We start from the raw sequence: 22981 nt of genomic DNA on the forward strand, positions 1-22981 counted from the left end.
CTATTCTATAGATTATTTTTAATAGTTAAAATGTAATTATTTAAATAATAATGATGTTTTTGTTTAGAAAATATATAAAATTAAATATTTTATTCTAACTGTATGTTCAACTTCAAAGTGTTATATAATAAGAATAAGAGGGAGTACATCGATCTTCTGTTTAGATGTCACCTTATTTTCTTCTTTTCATTTATCTACAAGATTAGATATTTGAAGGGATTTTTAATGTGCATCTACATTATACTGTCTATGTTCAGACAACAAAATGTTGGTTAAACCATTAGCTTTAAGCGTGGTCCTACTATTTTTTGGGACTATCTACGCTATTAAAATTGAAATATCTTTTAAAATCATTGCTTGATATTAAAAATTACAACTATTGCATTCAGTCATTATTAATTAATTATCAATAAATTATTTATTTTGTTAGATTATTCTCTAACCAAACTTACAATTATTCTTTAATCGGAATATTCTCTAGTCAACGTTTACAATAAAATTAAATAAATTTATTAAAATATAACATACAAATTTTAAATATTATATATTCATGTAAAGAAATTTAAATATTATATGTTCATGTATATTATTATTCATTTCACATACAAATATAAATGCTTTATTAAAAGATATAATTTTTTTCAAATATATGTTAAATAATTTGATGTTAATATATATATAATATATATATTTGAATTATAAAAATACAATAATTAAATTTTAATTCAATATTTTCCTCAGAAATAAACAAATAAGAAAAGTTAATTAGGTTATAAAAAAAACTTAGAGAAATAGATATATTTTATTAAAACATAAATGTATTTTATTTTACATAAAATAATTTATTTTGTAATAATAGATTTATTAATATACATAAACATACTAATTAGTATTTTAATTTATAAATAAATACATCAAAATAGTTAATTTAATTAAATATTAATAATTGAAAAATATATTATATAACTTATCATTTTGATTGATTTAGTATTAAGTCACAAGTATGAGTAACCAACAAATTATACATAATTAAAAAATTGTTGATTTATCACAAATGTTATATATTACAAATAAGAACAAAAATTATATGGATCTATGCCAGTGCAATCATTACATTCTTGTGTGCTTTGAAGAATTCTATATGTTTTTAGTTTTGTTCTATATGAAAAGATTATTGATGAACGTGTTACGTGAACAACTCACGTTTCACTAGTTTCTCAAGTTGTCAACCACACACTCTCAAGGTCTCATGACTCTTGTGGGCTCTTAACATTAAGATTCTTGTTGACTATATAGAAATTAAACGAGCCGAAGTGTGGGCCTGACTTCCTAGAAACATAAGTCGAATGTCAAAAAAAAAAAAAGAATAATGGAAATGGTGAAAAAACCATCCCCTTTGATGAGAGTCTGGAACCATATTTTAAAACCGGACCTGCTTTTCTGAGTCTTAACACATACACAACCACCCCTCCCCCCCAATGCTAGCCTAAAACAACCCAAGCACTGGTGTACGCATGACGCATCAAAAACCATTGCCAAACTGGAATCTGAATATATGCACGATCTTGTCTGTCTATCCTGTGATGACGCTTTAGACCATATTCGTCAATCTGCATGGTCAGTCATGGCAGTCATCTCCTTATGGTTATACTAAGAAAAATTTCTTAAAAATACATTGACTAAATTTCCTTTGCTGAAAAAATACACGAACTTTTTAGGCTTTTCAAAAAATACACAAACTAATTTTGGTTGTCTATAAAGTACACGAACTTTTGAATTTTGGAGGTTTCACACATTGATTTTAACGGTGTAAACAGTGACTAACAAAATAGTTAGACGCCGTTAGATGACGTTAACTCTAACTAACAAGTTCATGTATTTTATAGACAACCAAAATTAGTTCGTGTATTTTTCGGGAAGCCTAAAAAGTTAGTGTATTTTTTCAGCAAAGGAAATTTAGTATGTGTATTTTTAAGGAATTTTCAAATGGAGTTTGGATATTTCATATCCTATTCAGATGCTAAATATCTAGACCCAATACAGATCCAAAATTTTATATTTGTAAACTTTCGATTTGGTTTTGGACCGAATATTTTCGGATCAGTTTCGATCCAAGTTTTTGAATCCGGCTAAAATATCTAGACCTAATCTTGACATTTTAGCCGGATTCAAAAACTTGGATTGGAACTGACCCGAAAATATTCGGTCCAAAACCAAACCGAAAGTTTACAAATATTTGTTGGGTCCAAAACTTTTCTACTTGAAAGAATTGAAACCAAAAAGAACTGATCCGAATAGACCTGGGCCTAATAAAATCGACACGAATAGATTCAATCCGACAAGATCTTTCTGCTAACAATTTTGTTATTATTTTTGCAATATTTTTTAGTTTTGTTTTTGTAACAGAAACATTTTTAATTAATATGAAACTTTCAATGTAAAATTTAGAGTTGTTTGTGAATTTTTTAGATATATATGATAGATTTCGACTAAATTGGATTCAACAAATATTTGTAAACTTTTGGTTTGGTTTTGGACAGAATATTTTTGGGTCAGTTCTGATTCAAGTTTTTGAATCCGGCTAAAATGTCTAGCCGGATTCAAAAACTTGAATCAGAACTGACCTGGAAATATTCGGTCCAAAATCAAACCGAAAATTTACAAATATAAAATTTCGGACCTGTATCATGTGATAGAGAATGTGTTTTTTTCAGTGTCTTTGGATCGGGTTTGGGCCGTTTTTTTTCCGGATCTGGATTTTTCAGATCGAAAATATTTGGTCCAAAACCAAACCAAAAGTTTACAAATATAAAATTTTTGATATGTATTGGGTCTATATATTTAGCCTCTGAATAGTATATGAAATATCCAAACTCCATTTGAAATTTTTTTAAAAATACACATACTAAATTTCCTTTGCTGAAAAAATACACGAACTTTTTAGGCTTCCCGAAAAATACACGAACTAATTTTGGTTGTCCATAAAATACATGAACTTTTTAATCAGAGCTAACAGCGTCTAACGGCGTCTTACTATTCTGTTAGTCATTGTTTACACCGTTAAAATCGAGGTGTGAAACTTTCAAAATTCAAAAGTTCATGTATTTTATGGACAATCAAAATTAGTTTGTGTGTTTTTTGGGAAGCCAAAAAAGTTCGTGTATTTTTTCAGCAAAAGAAATTCAGTCTGTGTATTTTTATGGAATTTTCCCGTTATATTATTGTAATTAATCAACTTAGCATCAGCAATATTGAGATACTGAAACTTAGTTTCTAAAGTATAATACATTAATATTTTAACTTAATTTAGTTACTGAATTAATTTAAATATTAAAAAATGATAAATTAGTGACAAGTCTTGAGCTGGTCTCACAATTTTATTTGAGAGTCTCAAATGAGAAACCATCTTTCTATTTTTCTTTTTCTTTTACATACTTTTTATATATTACTTTTAGATGAATTTTTTTCCAAAAGATCCTATGATTAGGGTGTTCTTAAAGGATCATTAACCCAAAAATCCACTTTGGGTCTCTTAATGATTTTTAAGTATTAAATGTTATTTAAGAGACCTAGTTAAGAAACACCTACATTTTTGTGTTCTAATTGAATTATCTTATTTAGGAGTTCTTAAAAAAAATTGTGTTGCATATATAAATTACAACACAAGACTTTAAACTTACATATGATTACATCAAAACGTTATACCTTTTTTTTTACAGATAGAAAACCCTACCTAGACTTTTAAATAAAGTCATTTTCCAATGCTCACATAATCAAACCGACCTCTAGTTTCAATGCAGACAAATCTTTGGAATGACTTACATGGTGTTAGAGCAAGATACAGGTAAAAGGTTGAAGTCCTCTTGTTCCTCTTTATAAGGAACTGATTAGAAACCTCTGGTGGACCTGGCTTCATCAAATCTCAGAGGAAACTTAGAAGATTCAGTAACCCAAATCTCATAAGCCATTTTTCAATTACTCTTTTGAAAAGCATCCTTGTGAAGATAGCTTAAAAAGGAAGGCATACTAAGCCAAAGCAAAGCATAAAGAACATTAAGGATAACAAAAAGAGAGAAAAAGAACAACTGGGAACAAGTTCACCACTACAACTTTCAATTACAGTAGCAAAGTGTTCTATTAAACAAGATCCAAAATAATCAAATATACAGAATATATCGTTATGATCAAAGAACTTGTATTCAAGCATATTTTATATAGCATCCTTGTAGAGAATGGCTTACAAAGGAAGGCATACTAAGCCAAAGCAAAAAACAAGTTCACAAACTACAAGTCTATAGTTTCCAATCACAGTAGAAAGTATTTTAAACATGATCCACAGCAACCAAATTTACAGAACAACCAGCAACATGATATAATCAAAGAACTTGCCTTTAAGAACTTTTTATCAATGCCATAGTTGGAAACTCAACCAGAATACAAAATTGATTGAGTTTACCACTAAAAGTCTACAACTTTCAATCACAGTAGCAAGTACTCGTTCAAACATGATCCAAAGCAATCAACTGTAGACCATCTCCAATGATTTACTCTATTTTAGAGTAGTTTTCACTCTAAAATAGTATTACTCTAAAATAAAGTATAGTTTCTCTCCAATGGTTTACTCTACATTTGACTCTAAAAAGAATATTCTTATATATTTTTTTTTAATTTTATGACTAATATATTTTACTTACAAAACTTATAAATTGACCCTTTATATTCTATTTTCAATTTTTAGAGTTAAATTTATAATATTAAAAATTACATTACATTATATTAATAACATAATACATTTTAACTTTAACATCCCCATTAGTGTATCTTTCCCACAAATAATCATTAACGAATTTCGGATTGTGAAATGAGTTTTTTTTATCTTATAAAATTATTTTTAGTTTTAGTGCTTGTTTTCTTTGACTAATAATAATAAAATTAAAACGTTTATATATATATATTGTTTTAAACATAATTATGTGTTGTTAGCATAGTTAAATTAAATAAATAGTTACAAAATAAAAAGATTGAAAAATAAAATGACTAAAGTATAAATAAAAAAATTCTACTCTATAATAAAGTAAGAAATAGAGTTATTCCAAGTATAAAGTAAGAAATAGAGTCGCACTATTTTAGAATGGTATATAGAATTGAGGTTAGAGAAAAGTTTTACTCTACAATAGAGTTCAGTGTAGAAAATAAAATAGGGTTGGAGATGCCCAATAATCGATTTTTTAAGTTACCTCTGATTGTGGAGGTATGAACCAATTTTATAATACAGTGACTGCACATGTTGGACATGGCCTGATAACGTTCAATCCGTTCGTGGTTTTAACTTCAATATGTTGCAACTTATATATCATGCACTAAGCATCAACACATCTAGACATTTTTTCAAAAACATTTCTTTATAAACAAAGACAAAAGTAGAAGAAAATAAAATCTGGTCATCAGAATGGATCTATCTCGCTTTATCTTTAGTAAATGATATATGTTTGTTAAAGTTTTAGTTGGTAACATAACTTAAGCCTAATAATATACATGAACAAAAGAAGTTCAAATTAATAATGTGAAAACTTATAAATAATCATGTAAAAACACTACATACAAACTTTTTGTTGTAATTTAATAAAATACTAGGTGATTTGTCTGCACCATGTACGGACGGATAAAGATAGATGTTTTTAATAATGGAGAAAATTATGTATAAATAAAAATATAAGGTTAAAATATCTAATAAAGAAAAATAGGTCAAACTTGAAATCACCTTTTGGGATCATAACCTTTTGTAATACCAGAAATCCATTTTGATGTTTAACAAAAAAATTATTTATGTGCATGGCATAAAAAACACCTAGTATTATTGTAATCCTCAAAATATTTTTCGGGAACTTTACTTGGAGAATCATCAACTTTTGCAAGAAAAATTGTTTGATAGAAACTACTTTTGAAACGACGTCTGCAGTGTGTTTGTCTAATAATCACCAACAGTTGTGTATATTTTGAATAACTCTACCATAGCATCACCCTCACTTATATCGTTTCAAATGTTTTGATGAACTGTTTACCAACTAAAACATAAATTTTTGTCTCCTGGTTGAACATTTAAAAGTTATAAGTTAAAAAAATAAATGATAAGAGTAGCGTCAAAACATAATAAATATTTATGAAACATTATTACAATTGTAAATATTAGTTGATTACAATAAAAATAAAAGATGATTCCGAGTTGCAAAAAGTTAGTAATATCATTACTTCTTTATCAACGAAAACCATTTCAATGATGTTTCATGATTCTTTGCTATAATTTCTACAGAAGCGAATATGATATCAATTTAAAAAAAGATATTAAAATTTTTTAAAAGATATTAAAACTATATTTCATAAAATGGTTTGCAATTAGTATGATATCAAGTAATCCATATTCGAGATAAGTAAATTATTAATATCACCTTGCAACGTAATTCGTATTCAAAATAAGATAAGTTATTAATGTTTGGTATTATTTAAAAATAAATGAGAAAAAAGAATTTCAACCAATGAAATTGTAAGGATTTTTGTCAAAGTGTATGTATGAATGACAAGTCAGCAGAATTCACTAAAGTGACTTCTCAATTAATATATATGGGAAATATGATATCAACTTGCAAGTAATTCATATTCAAAATAAGATAAGTTATTAATGTTTAGTATTATTTAAAAATAAATGAGAAAAAATAATTTCACCAATGAAATTATAAGGATTTTTGTCAAAATGTTTGTATGAATGACACGTCAGCAGAAGTCTCAATTAATATATAGGGGATGATATTCCAAAATAGATATTATAAATTAATTTATAAGCATGTATAAGTGACTTAAAAAACTCTTATAATAATTTAAAACATATGATAAGCAAAGATAAAAAAATTTATAAATGTATTTATAATTTTTGTAAATGATTTATAAAGCATGTATGAACTTTATTAGACGTAAATATTTATAATAATGATTTATATACAAATATAATACTTTATATAAGAATATAAAAGCATTATAACAATTTATATAAACTCTTTTTAGTTTACTATTTTATGTATTTTATAAATCTCAAAATTGATTAACATTATTAGTTTTTTGACAATTTCAACGATTAGTTACCATATCTTTTCTTTTTGATAATTTCACAATTTCAACGATTAGTTATTATTTTTGACAAATTTCAACGATTAGTTGTATTAATTTGTTATAAATATATCTTTTTATATCTAATTGAAATAAATAAAATTTGAGAATCATCGACCAATCAAACTATTATTTATTTATAAAACATGTGAGGATTTATACGTTTTAAATTTTTTGTTTATTATATTATATAGTGTATAAATATTATAAATAAGAAATCAAACATTATTAGTCTTTCCATAGTTTGAAAATTAGTTAAACATAGGTTTTTATTTGTAATATTCTTTAGATTATTTCTGCAAGTGATATTAAATGATCTTAGTCTTACCATAAATTTTTAGATCTAACTAAAATAAGTAAAAAATATAAAATCAACCACCAATCAAAATTATAACAGATATCTGAAAGATCACCAGTGATCGACACGTAAGCAAAAGTCACTAAAATGATTTTTCAATTAATATATAGGAGGACTAGGGCGTTTGTCCGAGCTACGTCCGAGTTATTTATTTATAAATATTTTGATTATTTTATTTAAAATGTTTTAAAATTATACATAATTTAAAATTAATAAATCAGAAAATGTCTACAACATTAAACAAATTAAGAAAAGACTTTTTATATTGTCGTCTTGTTGAATTTAATGTTTGATTTTCTATATTCTTTATGCATCTTCTACATTCTTTATGAGTTTAACAATTGTTGTATTATATATTTGATCTTTTGTTAATTTATAACTTTTAATATGAGTTTATATTTTATAAATGTATTTTTTACTTGTTAAATTTTTGAGTTTATGCTTTATAAATATAATTCTTTTGTCTTAAAGATTTTATCTTTTGATAATTTTTAATTTTTAATAATTAAGAAAATTCTTTTGTTTGAGTTTATATTTTATAAATATATCTTTACTTGTTAAAATTCTTTTTCTAGTAAATTTGGATAATGATTTGTTAACTATTTTATGATATGCCATATATCTTTTGACAATACAATATGTTTTCAATTCTTAAAACTGAAAAGTAAGTAGCATGACACACTCCCAATGTGAAAAATTACTTTGATGTTATTTTCTTCATCTAAGTCATTAATTTTCATTACCTTCATACTTTCTTTTGTCAATTCTTCTTTGAAACTTAAAAGTAATGTATATGGAGTTATTAAATTAAAATATTTTTAATAGTGTTACACGATTACTCATTTTCTACATAGGATTAAATCAATGTTGATTCTTAATAGAAAACTGTTTGTTCTTAATATATTATAGGACTAATGTTTGTTACCAACGTCTTTTCCACTCTTTTATGTTAAATAATAATTAAGAAAGTATTTCTTTTTTTTATTCTAAATAGCTGCAAAAGTATGGACGTACAATAAAATTGATTTAATAAATCCTCATGTTTTGTATATTTTTATTGTGTTTAAATGTAAGTATATCTCTATTATCATTTATGATTTACGATTTTTGAGATTTATTCATTGTATAATGTGTATTTTGATTTTTATATGTTTTCAATGGTCTTTATATATGGTTAAAAATATTAAAATTTTGATGTGGCTGTATTTAACTTATTCATATTTATGTGTGCTTCTCTAGCCTTTACTTATGTTTAGTTAATTCCTTTGGAATTTCTTTGGTATTGTAACTTGATATCTATTATATAATTTTGATAGGCTTTATTTTTTGAAATGTTCATCTTTCCTAACAAATTTTTATTGATTTTAGTATCTTACAATACTAAAAGTCTGTTATGCTCAAATTCTAGACTATCCATGTCGTCCTAAAAAATTTACCAATAAAAGATTTCTAAACTGATATGTCATACATTTCTTTAGTAACAAAATTTATCTAGGCCTACTCATATGGCATGTTAATATTTTGTGGTTGTCCATCAGCCCAATTCTCCTTAGTCGATGTAACTTATTCTCTTACACTTCTCCATTATCGTTTCCGATTGATTTCTGCAAATCTCCGTTTCTTTGGAGTTATTACGATTCACTCTCAATCATTCAATCTTTTCTTTGTTCATATCTTAATGAGTGATTAAATATTTTATGTTTATAACATAGTGGTTATTTTAAGATATCATTTTTAAGTTGGATTTTTACATAATTTCGAAAAAAATTATCTAAATTGAGTTTAGTTAAATAAAATTGTATTTTTAAATTTTCACTAAATATTTTATGTTCACTTTAAAAAATTAGATACTAAGTTATTTCTCCGAGGATATTTTTTGCTAATGATTTAATATTGATTCTAACTTTATTTTGACAAAACATTTTTGAAAGGTTTTTCTGTTAGATGAAGTTTTATATTTAGTTTCCAATTATTACTCTAAAGATATATTTTTAATGTTGCATATTGATTAATTATTTTCCCTTTCTACATTTTTAATTACATAACTAATAATTAACAAATCATCTTCATGTTTAAATAATTTAACCAATATTTTGAAGGATATATCGAAAATAGAAATATGTTAATAGTGTACACACTTTTGAGATTTTGATAAAACTAAAAAATCTTTTTGGTAAAATTACAAAAGCCTTGACAGTTTAAATTCTTCATTTTCTTATTTGTGTTGTCATTTTCTAAATTCAAATGATATAGGGGTCTACCATTTTTTATATAGGGGTCTACCATTGTTATACCCCGTTTTTCTTAATACTTGTATTATTTTTATATGTTTAGTTATCTCTTTCTATTTTTTTCAATTTGAGATATAATGTAATTATTGAAAGGATTATGTCATTTATTTAATTTTACTGACACATGTATAAAGTCAAAAAATCTTTACTAAAACTAAAACTATGATGATAGACTGATAGTAGTTTCATATTCTTCTCAAAGATGCTTGGGTTGGAATAAATCTGCAAATAAATTATTAGAATAGGTAAATGCAAAAAAAAAAAAAAGACCATCAGAATAGGCTTGAGTTTCATGTATAATTTTTTTTGCCAAATTTTAGCTAGTGGCAGAATTCATACACTTCTTTGACCAATATGCATTATTTCCGTGTTAATGTATCACTGGTTGTTTTGATTCGTAGAAGATGCTTTTATATTTCCTTTCATTACATATTCTAGAAAAATGAACAGAGCCATTTGGAATATAAAACAATATAAATTTTGAACTTGTTCAATGGAACAGGAGCCTTTTGGATTATAAAACAATAAACTAACCATTTTATCCCCCGACATTCAACATTTTTTTTCTCAGTTCAGCTGCATTATTGGAAGTTGCTATAATGTTTCCTGTCTCATGCGTATGAGGTTTTGATAATGAACCATGGACTGGAACATACCCGTGAGGTGATACATTTGCAGAAGTTTGTGGGGAGTTAGCACAACACTAATACTCACATACGATCTCCTGCAACCAGAATAGATGTTTTTTTTTTTTTTTTTAACCAGAATAGATGTTTCTTCTGCTTACCAGAAAATTTTGGAGAATTTTCCTTGGCTTGTACTGCCTTTCAGGTTGTTTGTTTATGAACAGTAAGATTTGTACCTCGTCACCAAAATTCACATGAGATGTAGCTCCTTCTGTAACTTTTTTATGAAAAGTAAGGCTTTAGTAAACATGAGAGGCTTGTACTGTGCAACCCGAGTGAATATTCTCCCTTGCGGCCTGCTCAGTTCTTGCTTTACGTTACTCACTGAATTCTGGCTTGAAAACACATCCCACGTACCATCACATGCCAAAATCAAGAACTCAACATCATTTGTTAATATAATATGTTGAATCTCTGGTCTGAAATCAGAGGTGAAGAGGAGGCAGTGAAAAGAGTAAGCAGTCTCCAGTTCACAGCCCCCAATGGTACGTGTGAAAATAAGGACACCGTTAAGGTAGCAATCCTCCTTGGAACGTTTGATTTGGGAGCCACTATGCCAAGTGTTTTGCGTTGGTTTCTTCTCCATAAATTTATCCAAGAAATCAGTAAGAGATAAACCATTGAATGAGGAACCACCAGCTCCCACGGTATAGTTACTGTTAGTGTGAGATCAAGGATTAAGTTACAATCAAGACTATAACATGAAGAAAGTTGCTATCCTAATTAGAAGTGCACATTAATTATTGTTGCAAGTGTAGCTTCACTAATTTAATTGGGATGGAAGATGAGATTAACTAACCAGTAAGAAGGTCCTCCTCTAGGAAGACAACTTGAGTTCAACAGAGCTTGCCTTCTTTTTCGCTTTCGTTAGATGGCTCCATGGTTTCTTTGAGCTCATAAGTCCTAAACCAAAATAATCCAAAAGTAGACAGACCTATTCAAACTTGAAAGCCGGTTTGACGTAATAGTTCGATTCACTCATCTCCCCGGATTCCAACTGGACCTCTAGAATAGGATCCATCATGCATATCAAGCAAATATAAACAACTAAGGACTGACACCGATTCTCAGTCACCAGTAAGACAATAAGTTCATAAATATATCATGTGGTTCATCAAAACCTAGATAAAAAGTCTTAGAAACCAAACTAATATAGAACATCAAGAAACAAAGTACGTATCCAGGAACTTACTCTAAATCAGAGGAAGGCTTTTCATTCTGATTCTGCTCAGACATTTGAAGCCCCACATTATGTTATGGAACATTCAAAAGAGGATGAACTGGATTATCTTTTCAGAAACAGATCAAACTATTCGGTAGTTAAAAAAACTGTTGCAATAGGTGTTAAGTAATCGTGGGACATAGGAAAAGAATCTATACTTTTGGTGAGAGAATCAATATCTCCACTTCCTGAAGAATTGTTACATGATTGAAGAATCAATGTAATGTAAGCTTTTTCAAAATGGTTTATATAAGAGGAGAAACAATGGGAGTTGAAAGGATAACATCAGTCATTAAGATATGAATAAAGAAAAGATTGAATGATTGAGAGTGAATCGTTATAACTCCAAAGAAACTGGGATTTGCAGAAATCAATAGGCAACAACAATGGAGAAGTGTAAGAGAATAAACTACATCGACTACCACTGCTGGCCAGATTTGGAAATTGAATTTCCAGATTCCGAGTTTTAGAGAACGCTTGTCTCCTTTGTGTTCTTTGAAGCCACAAGATGTGGTGTTGTCTTGTTGGCCGACGTGGTGTTTGGAGTCGTCACTGTTCTTCTCCTTTTCATACCATCTCCTCTAGATCTTACCCATATCTCAACTCTGAAGCTTCCATCCTGGAGGGCGACAAGGAATGTTGGTGATGGTGGTCTCTTGGTGTCTGCTAGCGACAACTCTCACGTTTACGAGCTCCATTCTCATGTGGTATATATGTATCTATTAGAGTGTGATGACACTTCCTTTGCCTATGGGCTCCATTCTCCTGTGATATACAGGTCTCTGTTTGGGTGTGTCGACTGGCCTTCAATCAATCCTTGTTTCGACCTCCCTACTACTACTCCTTGTAAGGTCCTTCATACTCATCTTAGCTTTTTATCCACTTATTCTACTACTGTAGAATGGCTTAGACAGCTATCTGTATGGGTGATGTTGGAATTGAAGTTCATGATTTATTTGGTGATATACCATTGGACTTAGTCTCATTTGGTTCTATCTTTGCGACCTCTAGTAGCTTTTATATCGCCTTGGTGCGATCGTCTGCAGTTCTCTTACGGGCTCCATTCTGGATGTTGGTGTTGTGTTCGTGTATCTCTTTGTGGCAGGTAGAAGAGAAACTCATCGTCACCTTTATCCCGATGAATATTGATATGGCGGGTTATGATCTCGCGCTTGTCCCTGGTTTGAATCAGTCTCCTTTCCTAATATTTCCTCCGATATGGAGTGAATTGGATGAACAAGCTTCGTTGGTATTGCAAGGATCTTCTTCCCTTCGAATGCTCTATGCGTATGGTGCAGTGTGTGTGGTCCTACGGGTTACACTAGATGCGGTCTTCGACGAAGCTTATGACGTTGTGATACGATTTCATATGGTTTCTTCTTGTGATTTGTATCGCCATTCTATCATTTATCTTGTTGTTGTTGTTTGTTTGGCTGGCAATAGCCTCTTTGTATCCTCCTTTATTGGAGTGTAAACTTATTTAAGATTAATGCAAGTTTGATTTGATCAAAAAAAAACTACATCGAATAAGGAGAATTGGGTTGATGGGCAACAACAAAATATTAACAGGCCACATGAGTAGGCCTAGATAAATTGTGTTATTAAAGAAATGTATGACGTGTCAGTTTAGAAATCTCTTATTGGTAGATTTTTTTAGGACGACGAGGATAGTCTAGAATTTGAGCATAACCGACTTTTAGTATTGTAAGATAATTTAATATTGTTTGCCACCACATATATGTCTTACCATATTAAGAAAGTTTGGATTTGTTTATATATATATATATATATATATATATATATATAATATATATACTAATTATAAAAATATATATTTTGCCAGTTACACACATATTTAGTTATGTATAGCTACCAATAGAGTAAATGATAATGTTAAAGTGATCTTTATGATACTTAGACATGTCAATTAGGATCGAACCCCGCATCCTGAATCTGCTTGACGCTAAAAATTACGGGGCTTGGACTTATTTATAAGCCCAAAAAATCGGATTTTTGGGCTAAAGCTTATTTGGGCTTTGGATATTTTGGCTTAAACCCGTTTGGGTTGGAGCTGGCTAGAAAACCCAAAACTTTATATTTTATTTTAAATATGATTATTCTTGCAATCAAAACATTTATTAGTATTAACATATTATTTAATATTTTAATCCAAAATCTAGTAAAAATATAAAAGTTTTAAACGCACTTTGTTGTTTGATCATTATAAATTTTATATTTTAAATTTTGCAAATGTAACTTCTTCTTTGTTAACATAGTTTTTTCAACATATAAAGGGTGAAACGTTAGTTTAAATCTTAGTTGACCAAAAAAAAAAAGGGTGAAACGTTAGTTTAAATTTATATTTGATTATCTAAATCTTATTAAATTTGGTTAGTTTATAATATATTTTTAAAGCATACAGCAAAAAAAAATATTTTGATTAAAAAAAAGTTCAAACTCACTTTATATTTTAAAACAAAAAGTTAAAACTGTTTTTGTGAAAATTCATATGTATTATGAATTATTTTTTGAAAAACTCAAAAAACTCGAAAAACTCTATATCCCTATAAAGGCCGGGCCGATTTTGAATTTTAGACCAAAATATTTCCGAGCCGGACCGGGCTGGATTCAAATATTTACGGGTTTAGCGGGACCAAACCAACCCAAATTGACACCCCTAATGATACTATCTCATGTAAAAAGTTATGTTAAAATATGCAATCACAAAGTTAATAAACAAATTTATACGTTTATAAATGTATGTATACGGTACCTTCGTAAATAATTAAGAGTCTCTTGCACTATCTTTTAAGTTGGATTTTTTATTTATTGGAGTATATTAGAATTTTATTACCAATTTAATTTTTGACTTACATATCATTTTTTGCTGATCTAATAATAGTAGTACTTGACTACTTGTATATACATATGTAATATGTATATACGATTCTACAACACATCATATGTACTTCTACTTGGTTTAACTATTTAAAAATGTTCAACTTTTTCATATAGTCAACATTTATGGGGCAAATATAACCTTTCCTATCCTGCAGATTCTCTCTAGACCAAGCAACAAACAGACATATAATAAAATGAGAAAGTATCTTTGGATTGAAATCTTCTTTATTTAGAAAGATTTTATAGCTATTTTACCTTAAACCTTTAAATGTATTTTTTCTTTTAAAACCTTTCTATAATTTGTTGTAACTCTTTGTGGACTAGACCGACCCATAATATCAAAGTTAGAAACTTTATATAACAATGTACCCATCTGGTCCCTAAAACACGCACAAACCTTCACCTCCTTCTCATTTTTTCATCACCATGGGAAGAAGAAAAGTTACACACGAGTTGATTTCTGACAAGTCCACTCGCCGAGTCACGTTCAGAAAACGCAAAGAAGGCATACTGAAGAAGATCAATGAACTAACCATTCTTTGTGGCTTACGCGCTTGCGCCATCATCTACAGTGATTACAAGGATGGCCCTGAGGTTTGGCCAAACCGTAGAGAGGTACGTGTTCTTCTAAACCGGTTTAGCGCACTCCCCAAGGAGAAGCAGACCAAATACATGATGGACCAGAAGGATCTCATGACCAGGATGATCCAAGACGCGGAGAAGAAGTTGGAGAAAGAGCAGATGCATAGCCGTGCGATGGAACTTGGGATGATTGCTGCGTTTAGTGATCTAGATGATGCTGATTATTCGGAGGATCTGATCAAAGCAGCCGATGTGGTTGAAAAGAGGATCAATGTAATCAGACAGAGGATTGAAGCTTTAGAATCAAGAACGGCCTTGGTCAAGAAAGACTAGGCTTTCAAAAGTTTCATATCTTTTCATGTATTTTTAATTGTTTGCAAATAAAAAAAAAGATGTTTTAAGATTCATGTGTTGTATGATTTGTTTTAAAGGTCTTTATGAGAATGATATGAATCTTTTTGGCCTTCTTGGTATATATCAATCGGGCTTAGATTGAATGGACAAGACCAAATTTGGTTAATATTTAGGAAGATTTTCTCCCTTTTTGCTTCATTTATTTGTATTTTTATCTTACATTTTTTTCACTCAATCAATAATGTGGAATCATGTATGTAACACAAACATAAAAACAATCAAATACAAAAACAACTACAGTATCGGTGGCTCAACCCCTCAATAAGTGAGGCTGAGTCGATGGCTGAGATACACAAAGTGCCAAGTGAGAGACATTAGATTTAGTAAATTTAGTCGCGACGAGTACGCATTTAGCCTTCTTAACCTTTCGTTTAGCTTCTTCAGTCTACGGTTCACCGCATCCTCATCCATCTTGTCTATAACCTTCTTACCACAGGTTAGAGACTCTCCTTCACAGGAATGTGACTCTAAGATGTCAAGCCCTCTTCCTTCTTCTTTTTCCACTTTTATCCGCTCAATCATTGCCTATTGAGCACAACACGGAAATCAATATTACACTGCGTAACTTGAAATATGATTTACATTTATAAATAAAAGTATACTTTTTTAGCCTTTCATAAACCTTGATGGCTCGTGGCTCAACAAATGACGCATTAGCTTCCACCATGAATATCGAGGGACAAGAGGTTAACGGCCTGCCACATCTCCACCGCATCGGTAAGAACCTTCCGGCGTCGGCTGATGACGTGTCCTAGCAACCCAACCAGAATCCCTACGAAGATTGCCTTGAAGTACACGGAATGCACCTTGCTCTGCGCCACAACCAACCGATGCCTCCCAAGCACCGAAGTCAACAAGTACTTCGACACGATCGTCACCCACACGCACATCCCATACGCCGCCGCGATCCCGATCACACTCACCACGCTCCCTATCTTTGTGACGTTCAGCGACGCCGTAACCGCCAACTTTGCCTTCTCAAAAACGTTTTGGCTCTTACTCATCTTAGCCTTGTGTTCAGTATACTGGGGCTCATGGGCCAGAGTTTCTTTCACGTCACGTGCAACCGTCTCCTTCGTATCGTGCGCAGTTGGATCACACTCGCCACCTTGTGTTTATACTTACTGGTCGCATCGCATATGAGCTCTTGGAGTTCACTCTCCTCCTCTACTTGGACGATAACCGGAAGAGACGACGCCGTTTCTGTCACTTTCTTTTTCATATTACTAAACACTTCTCTTTCATCTCTTGTCTCCTCTTGTCCTCTTTCCCGCGGTGTAATCAAGACTCTAGTGTTGGTTTTGCCGACTGCGTCGTACTCCACCGCAACAACACGGTGGCCTTCTTTCACGATGACTTCACTTTTTGACTCTGTGCATTGGCCCACCGTCAATAACGCACTCAAGACAAGACTCAACAAAACCAATAGTTTTGTCATTTTAACTTCGTGTCGCTCGTTCGTTTGATAGTTGATACTGGCTAGTCTTCGTATTATCCTACAGGCTATATGCCCATCCACGTTAACAAACCTTCGAGCTGTTAAAATAACACGTGTCGACACGTGCATGTAACGTGTCGACTTCCTATCGTATCCTTTCCTACGAGGAAACGTAAGACTCCAACATCAGCAGCATTCAGCACTATTTGTTCGTTGAGGAATGGTGCGTGATGAGGGAAGAATGAGAATAAGCTAAACGATGGGCCTGGTTTTCTCATGTAGACCCAATATATACGATGGACTTGACAGACCTGAGAGCAACTGTTTTATACATCTTCTCACTGATATGGACCGTTTTCATATATGTCACACCGTTCGTTGCAAGTGATTGCAATCCTGCTCGCGCTGTTCACGCTGCGCCATCCGCAGTTCAGGAGTAGAATGCCTTCAGTAGTCAGTACCTGCCAATTTCTTCAAGAGATTGCCTGCTAAGTCAGATATACTACCGTAAGCACATTAAAACATCATTATGTTTGTACTAGTGTGTGTAACAAAAGAACACAGGTGTAGAAACTTGTGGAGGGAAGCCACGGAAACTAGTTTTGCCTCTGTGGTTGAGTATGTATACTCTATTTTACCCCAGTACTATGCTATATTTAGTAGTGATATAAGCCAATTATTTTTCACAAATGCTCACAAGAGATTTATGTAAAGCAAAAGAGGAGTCTCGTTATGTTCTTGGGGGCATAATGGTTGGTTTTGTGATTAAATGACCTTTGGGATCTTATCATCTCCGACGAGCCATCTGGATAACCAACAAGGATCTCCAGCGAAGTATTTGCATTGTGTTGGAATGATCCCGAGATTGGTACCGATCTGAGCGTATTCATTCAAAGCTTTCTCCATCTCCGTTCCTTCTTCTCCAATGTTGTCCATTACATCGACTGTGTTCATGCGAAGAACTTCCGCATAGTTTTGTTCTAACTCGTGATCGTTGTTGTCAAACGGTTCCATAGCTGGACACTGTTTTTTAATCGCATCATAAGGAAATGGAATTTCAAAGATATCTATTAATATGTGGTTCCATATCAGCAAAGCAAAGATAGAGAATCCGAACCTGACAGAACTGGGCATAATGTCGGTAAATTTCGCTGTTTTCATCTTGGTCACCGAGGAGAGTACCACCATACCAACCATTGGCTTCGCTGGTTGATGTGATCGACAGGTACCTGTACAAAGAAACAACTGACTTGATGCAACTAGTATACAATATCTGGATTTTGAAAATGCCAAGTTGTGGTGGGACCAATATTTATTCTGAAGGAACTTTAGATTTCGGAGGAGAGGAAACGAAAAGGAAATCATTACTTCTGGAAGACATCTTCTTGATGATCGTTAGGCTCAGAAAGCCAGTCTAAGTTGCAGAAATCGTGGACTCTCTCACTCGAGGCCACTCCTTTCTCACTATCGTCTGCACCAGGTCTTGTGGCAGAGCCACTCTCTTCGGGCTTTCTTGAACCAAACAGCCAATTGGGGCTCTTGAGCTGAATCTCACTGAAGATAAGAAAGTCATATATATAAAGCTAACATTCGATTAAGTCATGGTTTGGTTTGAACTAAAATTTCTAAACTAGAAACCATCTTTCTACTTTCTTATGCGGATAGAAGTCCTATTAAACGTAAAGAAGCAAGATTCAATCAATTCCAAAAATTCCAGTCGAAGGGCTAATAAGATGATTAAAATTTTCAAAATGAGGATCATTACGCTGCATCAGGAGCCACACCAGTGCTTCCAGTGCTGCCACCTGGCCTTTGGCCTGTCTCGCTGCAAAGCCTCACGTTCTTTATTGAACTGCATGTCTGCTCGATCAATTTGTCAAATGACGTTAGCTTTTTCCGTGAGAGGTCTTCTCTGAAAGCTGGCACTGGTGCAAGATCGACTCCGATACCACTCATGGGTTTCGCAATGGACTGGACCCTGCAATACACCAGAGGTTATGCTCTATCTCGGGAAATTTAATTTAACATCTTTGGTATTTTCTGAACTGGTTCATAAGTCCATTAAACTTGACGTACAGTTTCAGGCACGTCTCCATATGTTATTTGCAACTAATGAAGAGTAAACCCATAATCTGACAAGCACTAGGTTTACTAACGATAAACCTTACCTCCTTCCTGGGAAAATATCATCTCCAACCCCTGACACATGAAGATAATAATCAGAATCCAGCTCCCAAAGCGCAGGTTTCCCTTCCTGAGGTTGAAAGTAGCCCAAGAATCTGCTCGAAATAAAGTCATTAGCTACTAGGACTTTAGACTCGATAGAAAATAAAAATAAAGAGTTTCTAGCCAACTATTCTTTTAGAGGATTAAATATCTTAGTAGTTGATATTTATTATCAGTGATGCACATCAATGATGGAAGAATTCAAGAACCTATTCAAAAGCCCTCATTCTACTGCTACATCACTGGCAAACTAGACATATCAAGAACTTAGCAAGAAACTGAAGTAACTTTTTGAAAAGAAGTATATTACAAGTTTATGGCGTCTTGCTTTTCGCCATCTGTGTAGGTATTGCTGTAGTATCGTTTAATAGAGTTGAGATACTCTCTCGACTGTGTCGTGGCCTTCCATTTCCCCTGCCTTTCTGGGAAAACCTATAATCCATCAACCAAGTTAAAGAATAATAAGTATTGCAAGTTTTGCTTTGTCAAAAAGGAATACAACTGGTTAAAGGTAATAAGTGGTGTTATTACAGTGTTATGAGCAGCTGAACCGCCATATTGGTGTGCAAGGGCATCACCCATGCTCTGGTACATATCCATAAGTGCAGCAGCTATGCTACTGTCGGGGTCGATCTTAGATGTATCACTCAGACCCAATGCATGTAGTTGACGGCCTAAAGCGGCCAAACCATATGCATACTGTGCTACGTTTGTTCGATCCAGGCAGTCAATACAGTTGGTACGCAGAACACCACTTTGGTAACGAGGAGCTGATATATCAGTCCCATTGTCTTCTTCTTTTTGTTGGCTTAGCTTCATCTCTTTCTCTCGGTTAGCAAGAGCACTAAGTATATCATTCGAACTTTCACCTCTTGAAAGTTCCAAAGAGTAAGCTCTTAGATCACGAAGAGATGCAGATGCTTCCCTGCAGTATATTTCTCCATTAAACCATATAGAGGTAACTAATACGGCTCCAGAGTTTACTGTTTAGAACTAAACTATATGTAGCAAATAACAAAAACAAATAAAATTTATGACTAAACATTAGATGACATATCATCCCAAAAATACCTTCCAGTGCTAGCATGACTACGTTGGCTAGTTTTTTTCTTAACAATTTTAGGCTTGCCACTGAAGTAAAATCCAGTCAGATCAAGGGCTTCGCTTGCTACAGCACCCAAAACAGCCAATACATTCGCCGACTTGCTTTAAAATCGAAAATACAAAGCAATAGTGAGTTCAAGTTAATAGGCAGGAAAACAAATTCACAACATTTTACCTCTTTGCGAATTTGTGGAAATCCCAGTGGATAAATTTGAGATGATTTTCTTCGTGTAAAATTGAGTTTAGATAACCCACTGCATTGGCAAACTCCCGCCTTAGCACCATTTCCCGAGGTCTTTTCTCAACCGTCTGAATATTTCCACTGAACTACGTGAGCAAGTACAAAGGGCATAACCATCTGTACTGTGGCCAAAAAAAGAAAAAGCTAACCTTGATTAAGTTGAGCACAATGATCGGATTCCCATATCGGCTCACCAGGTCTTCAAAATGTATTTTAGTTGACTCGTATGTAGGATCATACCTCTGTACTGAGGCAAAAATAAAACAGAAAAAAAATAGTAAGTAGATCAATAACCACACACGTTAAAATGGTCTAATTGAGATAACAGGCGCCTCTTATATTAGTTTCTTACAGAAAATATCAGGTTTAGGGCTAAATCTGGAGGCCTCTTGCGACCAAAAGAGTGGAATTGATCCTCGCATCTGCACTACTGAGGTCATTTTTCCCTTGCGTGATCCAGCTTCTTCATCAAAAACAAGTTGTTCCGTTTCAACATCATTCGCAACCCTTCCACGATCATTCACTCCCCTTTTCAAGTAACTGCGTAGACAAATTTATAGAATGGAAAGCTATACATTTCACATAAAACAAGATAGACAAGCATCCAAACTAGTCTAGAAGAGTTCACACGACTAAATACTATGTTCACCCTAAATAAAATCACAAAAGATATCAGGCATAACTCTGAAAGGGTGTTAGATAATCGATACGGACTATGAATTCCTTATCCATGAAAGGCCTGACTAGAATGAATCTTACCGTGTGCCTGCAAAATGTCGAGAACGTCTGGATACTAGAGTAACACTGAAGTCTCTTCCATATATCGATAGCTTTATCTGAATGAGACAAACCAATAAATAGTAAGAGTTACTTTGAGTCTACTGGTGGTAAAGACACAACAGTAAACAAGTACCTGCTTAAAATTCCCATGAACTAATGCCAGAGTCCAAATAGAATTGTTACACCTTGATCGAATAGGCTGTGTCAGATACGCATTCCATACAAATATGTTATCATAGGGCACCCCTTCTTCACCAGATGACAAAACGTTCTTTTGCAAACTTTGCATGATAGGATACGTGTAACTGTAGAAGAAATCTTTTGTCAGATCTACACTTGACAGAAGCTTCTTGTACCTGCAGATAGAGGAAAATACAAAGAAATTTTGATTAGTAATCGAGCATCAACTTTACAGGGAAATCAAAAACTCCAAGGAAGAGACCTTAGTTCAGTTTTCGAATTAGCAACATCAGATTGGATACTTGCATGTGGAACAGTGATCATTTGAGTTTCATCGATAGCATATATCGCATGCCCACATATGCATCCAATTTGTCGCCGTTTTGTCACCAAAACTAAGTAGTAAGACTCCATAAACTTAGCACAACCTACAAAAAGGGTAAAAGTTTAACCCAAGTATAAAACAAAACGCAAAGATACAAACGGTTTGATTCACGAAGAAACAAACCAGCAATCCCATAGACTTTAGCCACAAAAGCCAATCCTCCAGTGGAACGATTGCCTTCAGCAATACGCTGAAGGAGACTCTTGATTTCCTGAGGGGAATACACTACTGGATCTTCGCTTATGTGAAGCTCCGATTGCTCTGAACGGTCAATCTTTAGCACTCTGAAGAACCTTTTATTCCTATCACTCCCGAGTAAATAAAACCTCTACAACAACAATAAGAAGACAGGCAAGAGATTCAACGTTACTGCAATTCAATCTACCTAGGCATCGCATAGCCTAATTTCGATTTGTGAATCGGTAAAGCTTACCGCTCTGGTCTCGTAGAGCTTGAATTTCTCGAGTGCGTAGGAATCGGGATCGGCGTCGGCATCGTCGGACGGTTGAATCTTAGCGAAAGACGAAAAGCTAGAAGTCCTTGAGTGTTCCGATTTCGCCATGGGGGATTAATCTCTCCGGGAACAGTCCCGATCGTTTGCGATCGGAGAACGATTGCTTGGGAAGTTTCCGACTCGCGCCACGAGGAGGGGGGCCTTTCCGTAGTTTCAACGTTTTTGAGATTGTGTATTTGTTCCTTTTATCAAAAGAGAGTGTTTATTTGTTGGGAAATTGCTACTAATATTATTTTCATGATATCACTTTTCAAAAGTACACTAATTAATTTTACCATTAAAATTTTATAAGACAAAGTACTATCCTACCCCTATCTCTCATTTATTAAATCAAACATATTCTCATCATCTATCTCTATTCTTCTTTGCGACTCCGACGACGAGAATTGACGATTCCGACGACGAGAATCGACGATACTAACGTCCGACGAGATCTAGTGCTCATCGCCACTCCGAGATCGTCTCATTTAATCTTCACTACGCCTGAAAAGAGAAGCCTCG

General features: G+C 32.6%; 3 protein-coding genes and 1 long non-coding RNA gene across 4 annotated transcripts; 1 reads left to right on the forward strand and 3 right to left on the reverse strand.

Moving 5' to 3' along the window:
* Positions 1–10293: 10293 nt before the first annotated feature.
* LOC130495915 (uncharacterized) lies at positions 10294–11982 on the reverse strand. The gene is made up of 3 exons (XR_008934904.1): positions 11874–11982; positions 11293–11717; positions 10294–11149 (listed from the first exon to the last, which is right to left on the reverse strand). It is a non-coding gene; the product is annotated as an uncharacterized LOC130495915 (long non-coding RNA).
* Positions 11983–14973: 2991 nt separating this feature from the next.
* LOC108810772 (agamous-like MADS-box protein AGL80) lies at positions 14974–15662 on the forward strand. The gene has a single exon (XM_018582858.2). The coding sequence runs from the start codon at positions 15043–15045 to the stop codon at positions 15529–15531; it is 489 nt and encodes a 162-aa protein (XP_018438360.1). The 5' UTR covers positions 14974–15042; the 3' UTR covers positions 15532–15662.
* A 139-nt stretch (positions 15663–15801) lies between these two features.
* Positions 15802–17420, reverse strand: LOC108812537 (uncharacterized). The gene is given in 4 exon segments (XM_056988701.1): positions 15802–16137; positions 16235–16288; positions 16290–16666; positions 16669–17420. Coding segments are annotated over 4 exon segments (1080 nt in total). The 5' UTR covers positions 17051–17420; the 3' UTR covers positions 15802–15870.
* Positions 17421–17560: 140 nt separating this feature from the next.
* On the reverse strand, positions 17561–22656 carry LOC108812536 (phosphatidylinositol-3-phosphatase SAC1). Its single transcript, XM_018584819.2, has 16 exons — positions 22400–22656; positions 22090–22294; positions 21844–22009; positions 21535–21757; positions 21381–21457; positions 20974–21161; positions 20771–20868; positions 20556–20689; positions 20348–20482; positions 19808–20201; positions 19587–19708; positions 19219–19329; positions 18816–19028; positions 18419–18604; positions 18168–18279; positions 17561–18073 (listed from the first exon to the last, which is right to left on the reverse strand). Exons 1-16 carry the CDS (start codon positions 22526–22528, stop codon positions 17816–17818), a joined length of 2751 nt encoding a protein of 916 aa, XP_018440321.1. The 5' UTR covers positions 22529–22656; the 3' UTR covers positions 17561–17815.
* Positions 22657–22981: the final 325 nt, after the last annotated feature.

This window comes from Raphanus sativus, chromosome 6 (genome assembly GCF_000801105.2).
Source record: "Raphanus sativus cultivar WK10039 chromosome 6, ASM80110v3, whole genome shotgun sequence".
In the NCBI taxonomy this organism is placed as follows: domain Eukaryota; kingdom Viridiplantae; phylum Streptophyta; class Magnoliopsida; order Brassicales; family Brassicaceae; genus Raphanus; species Raphanus sativus.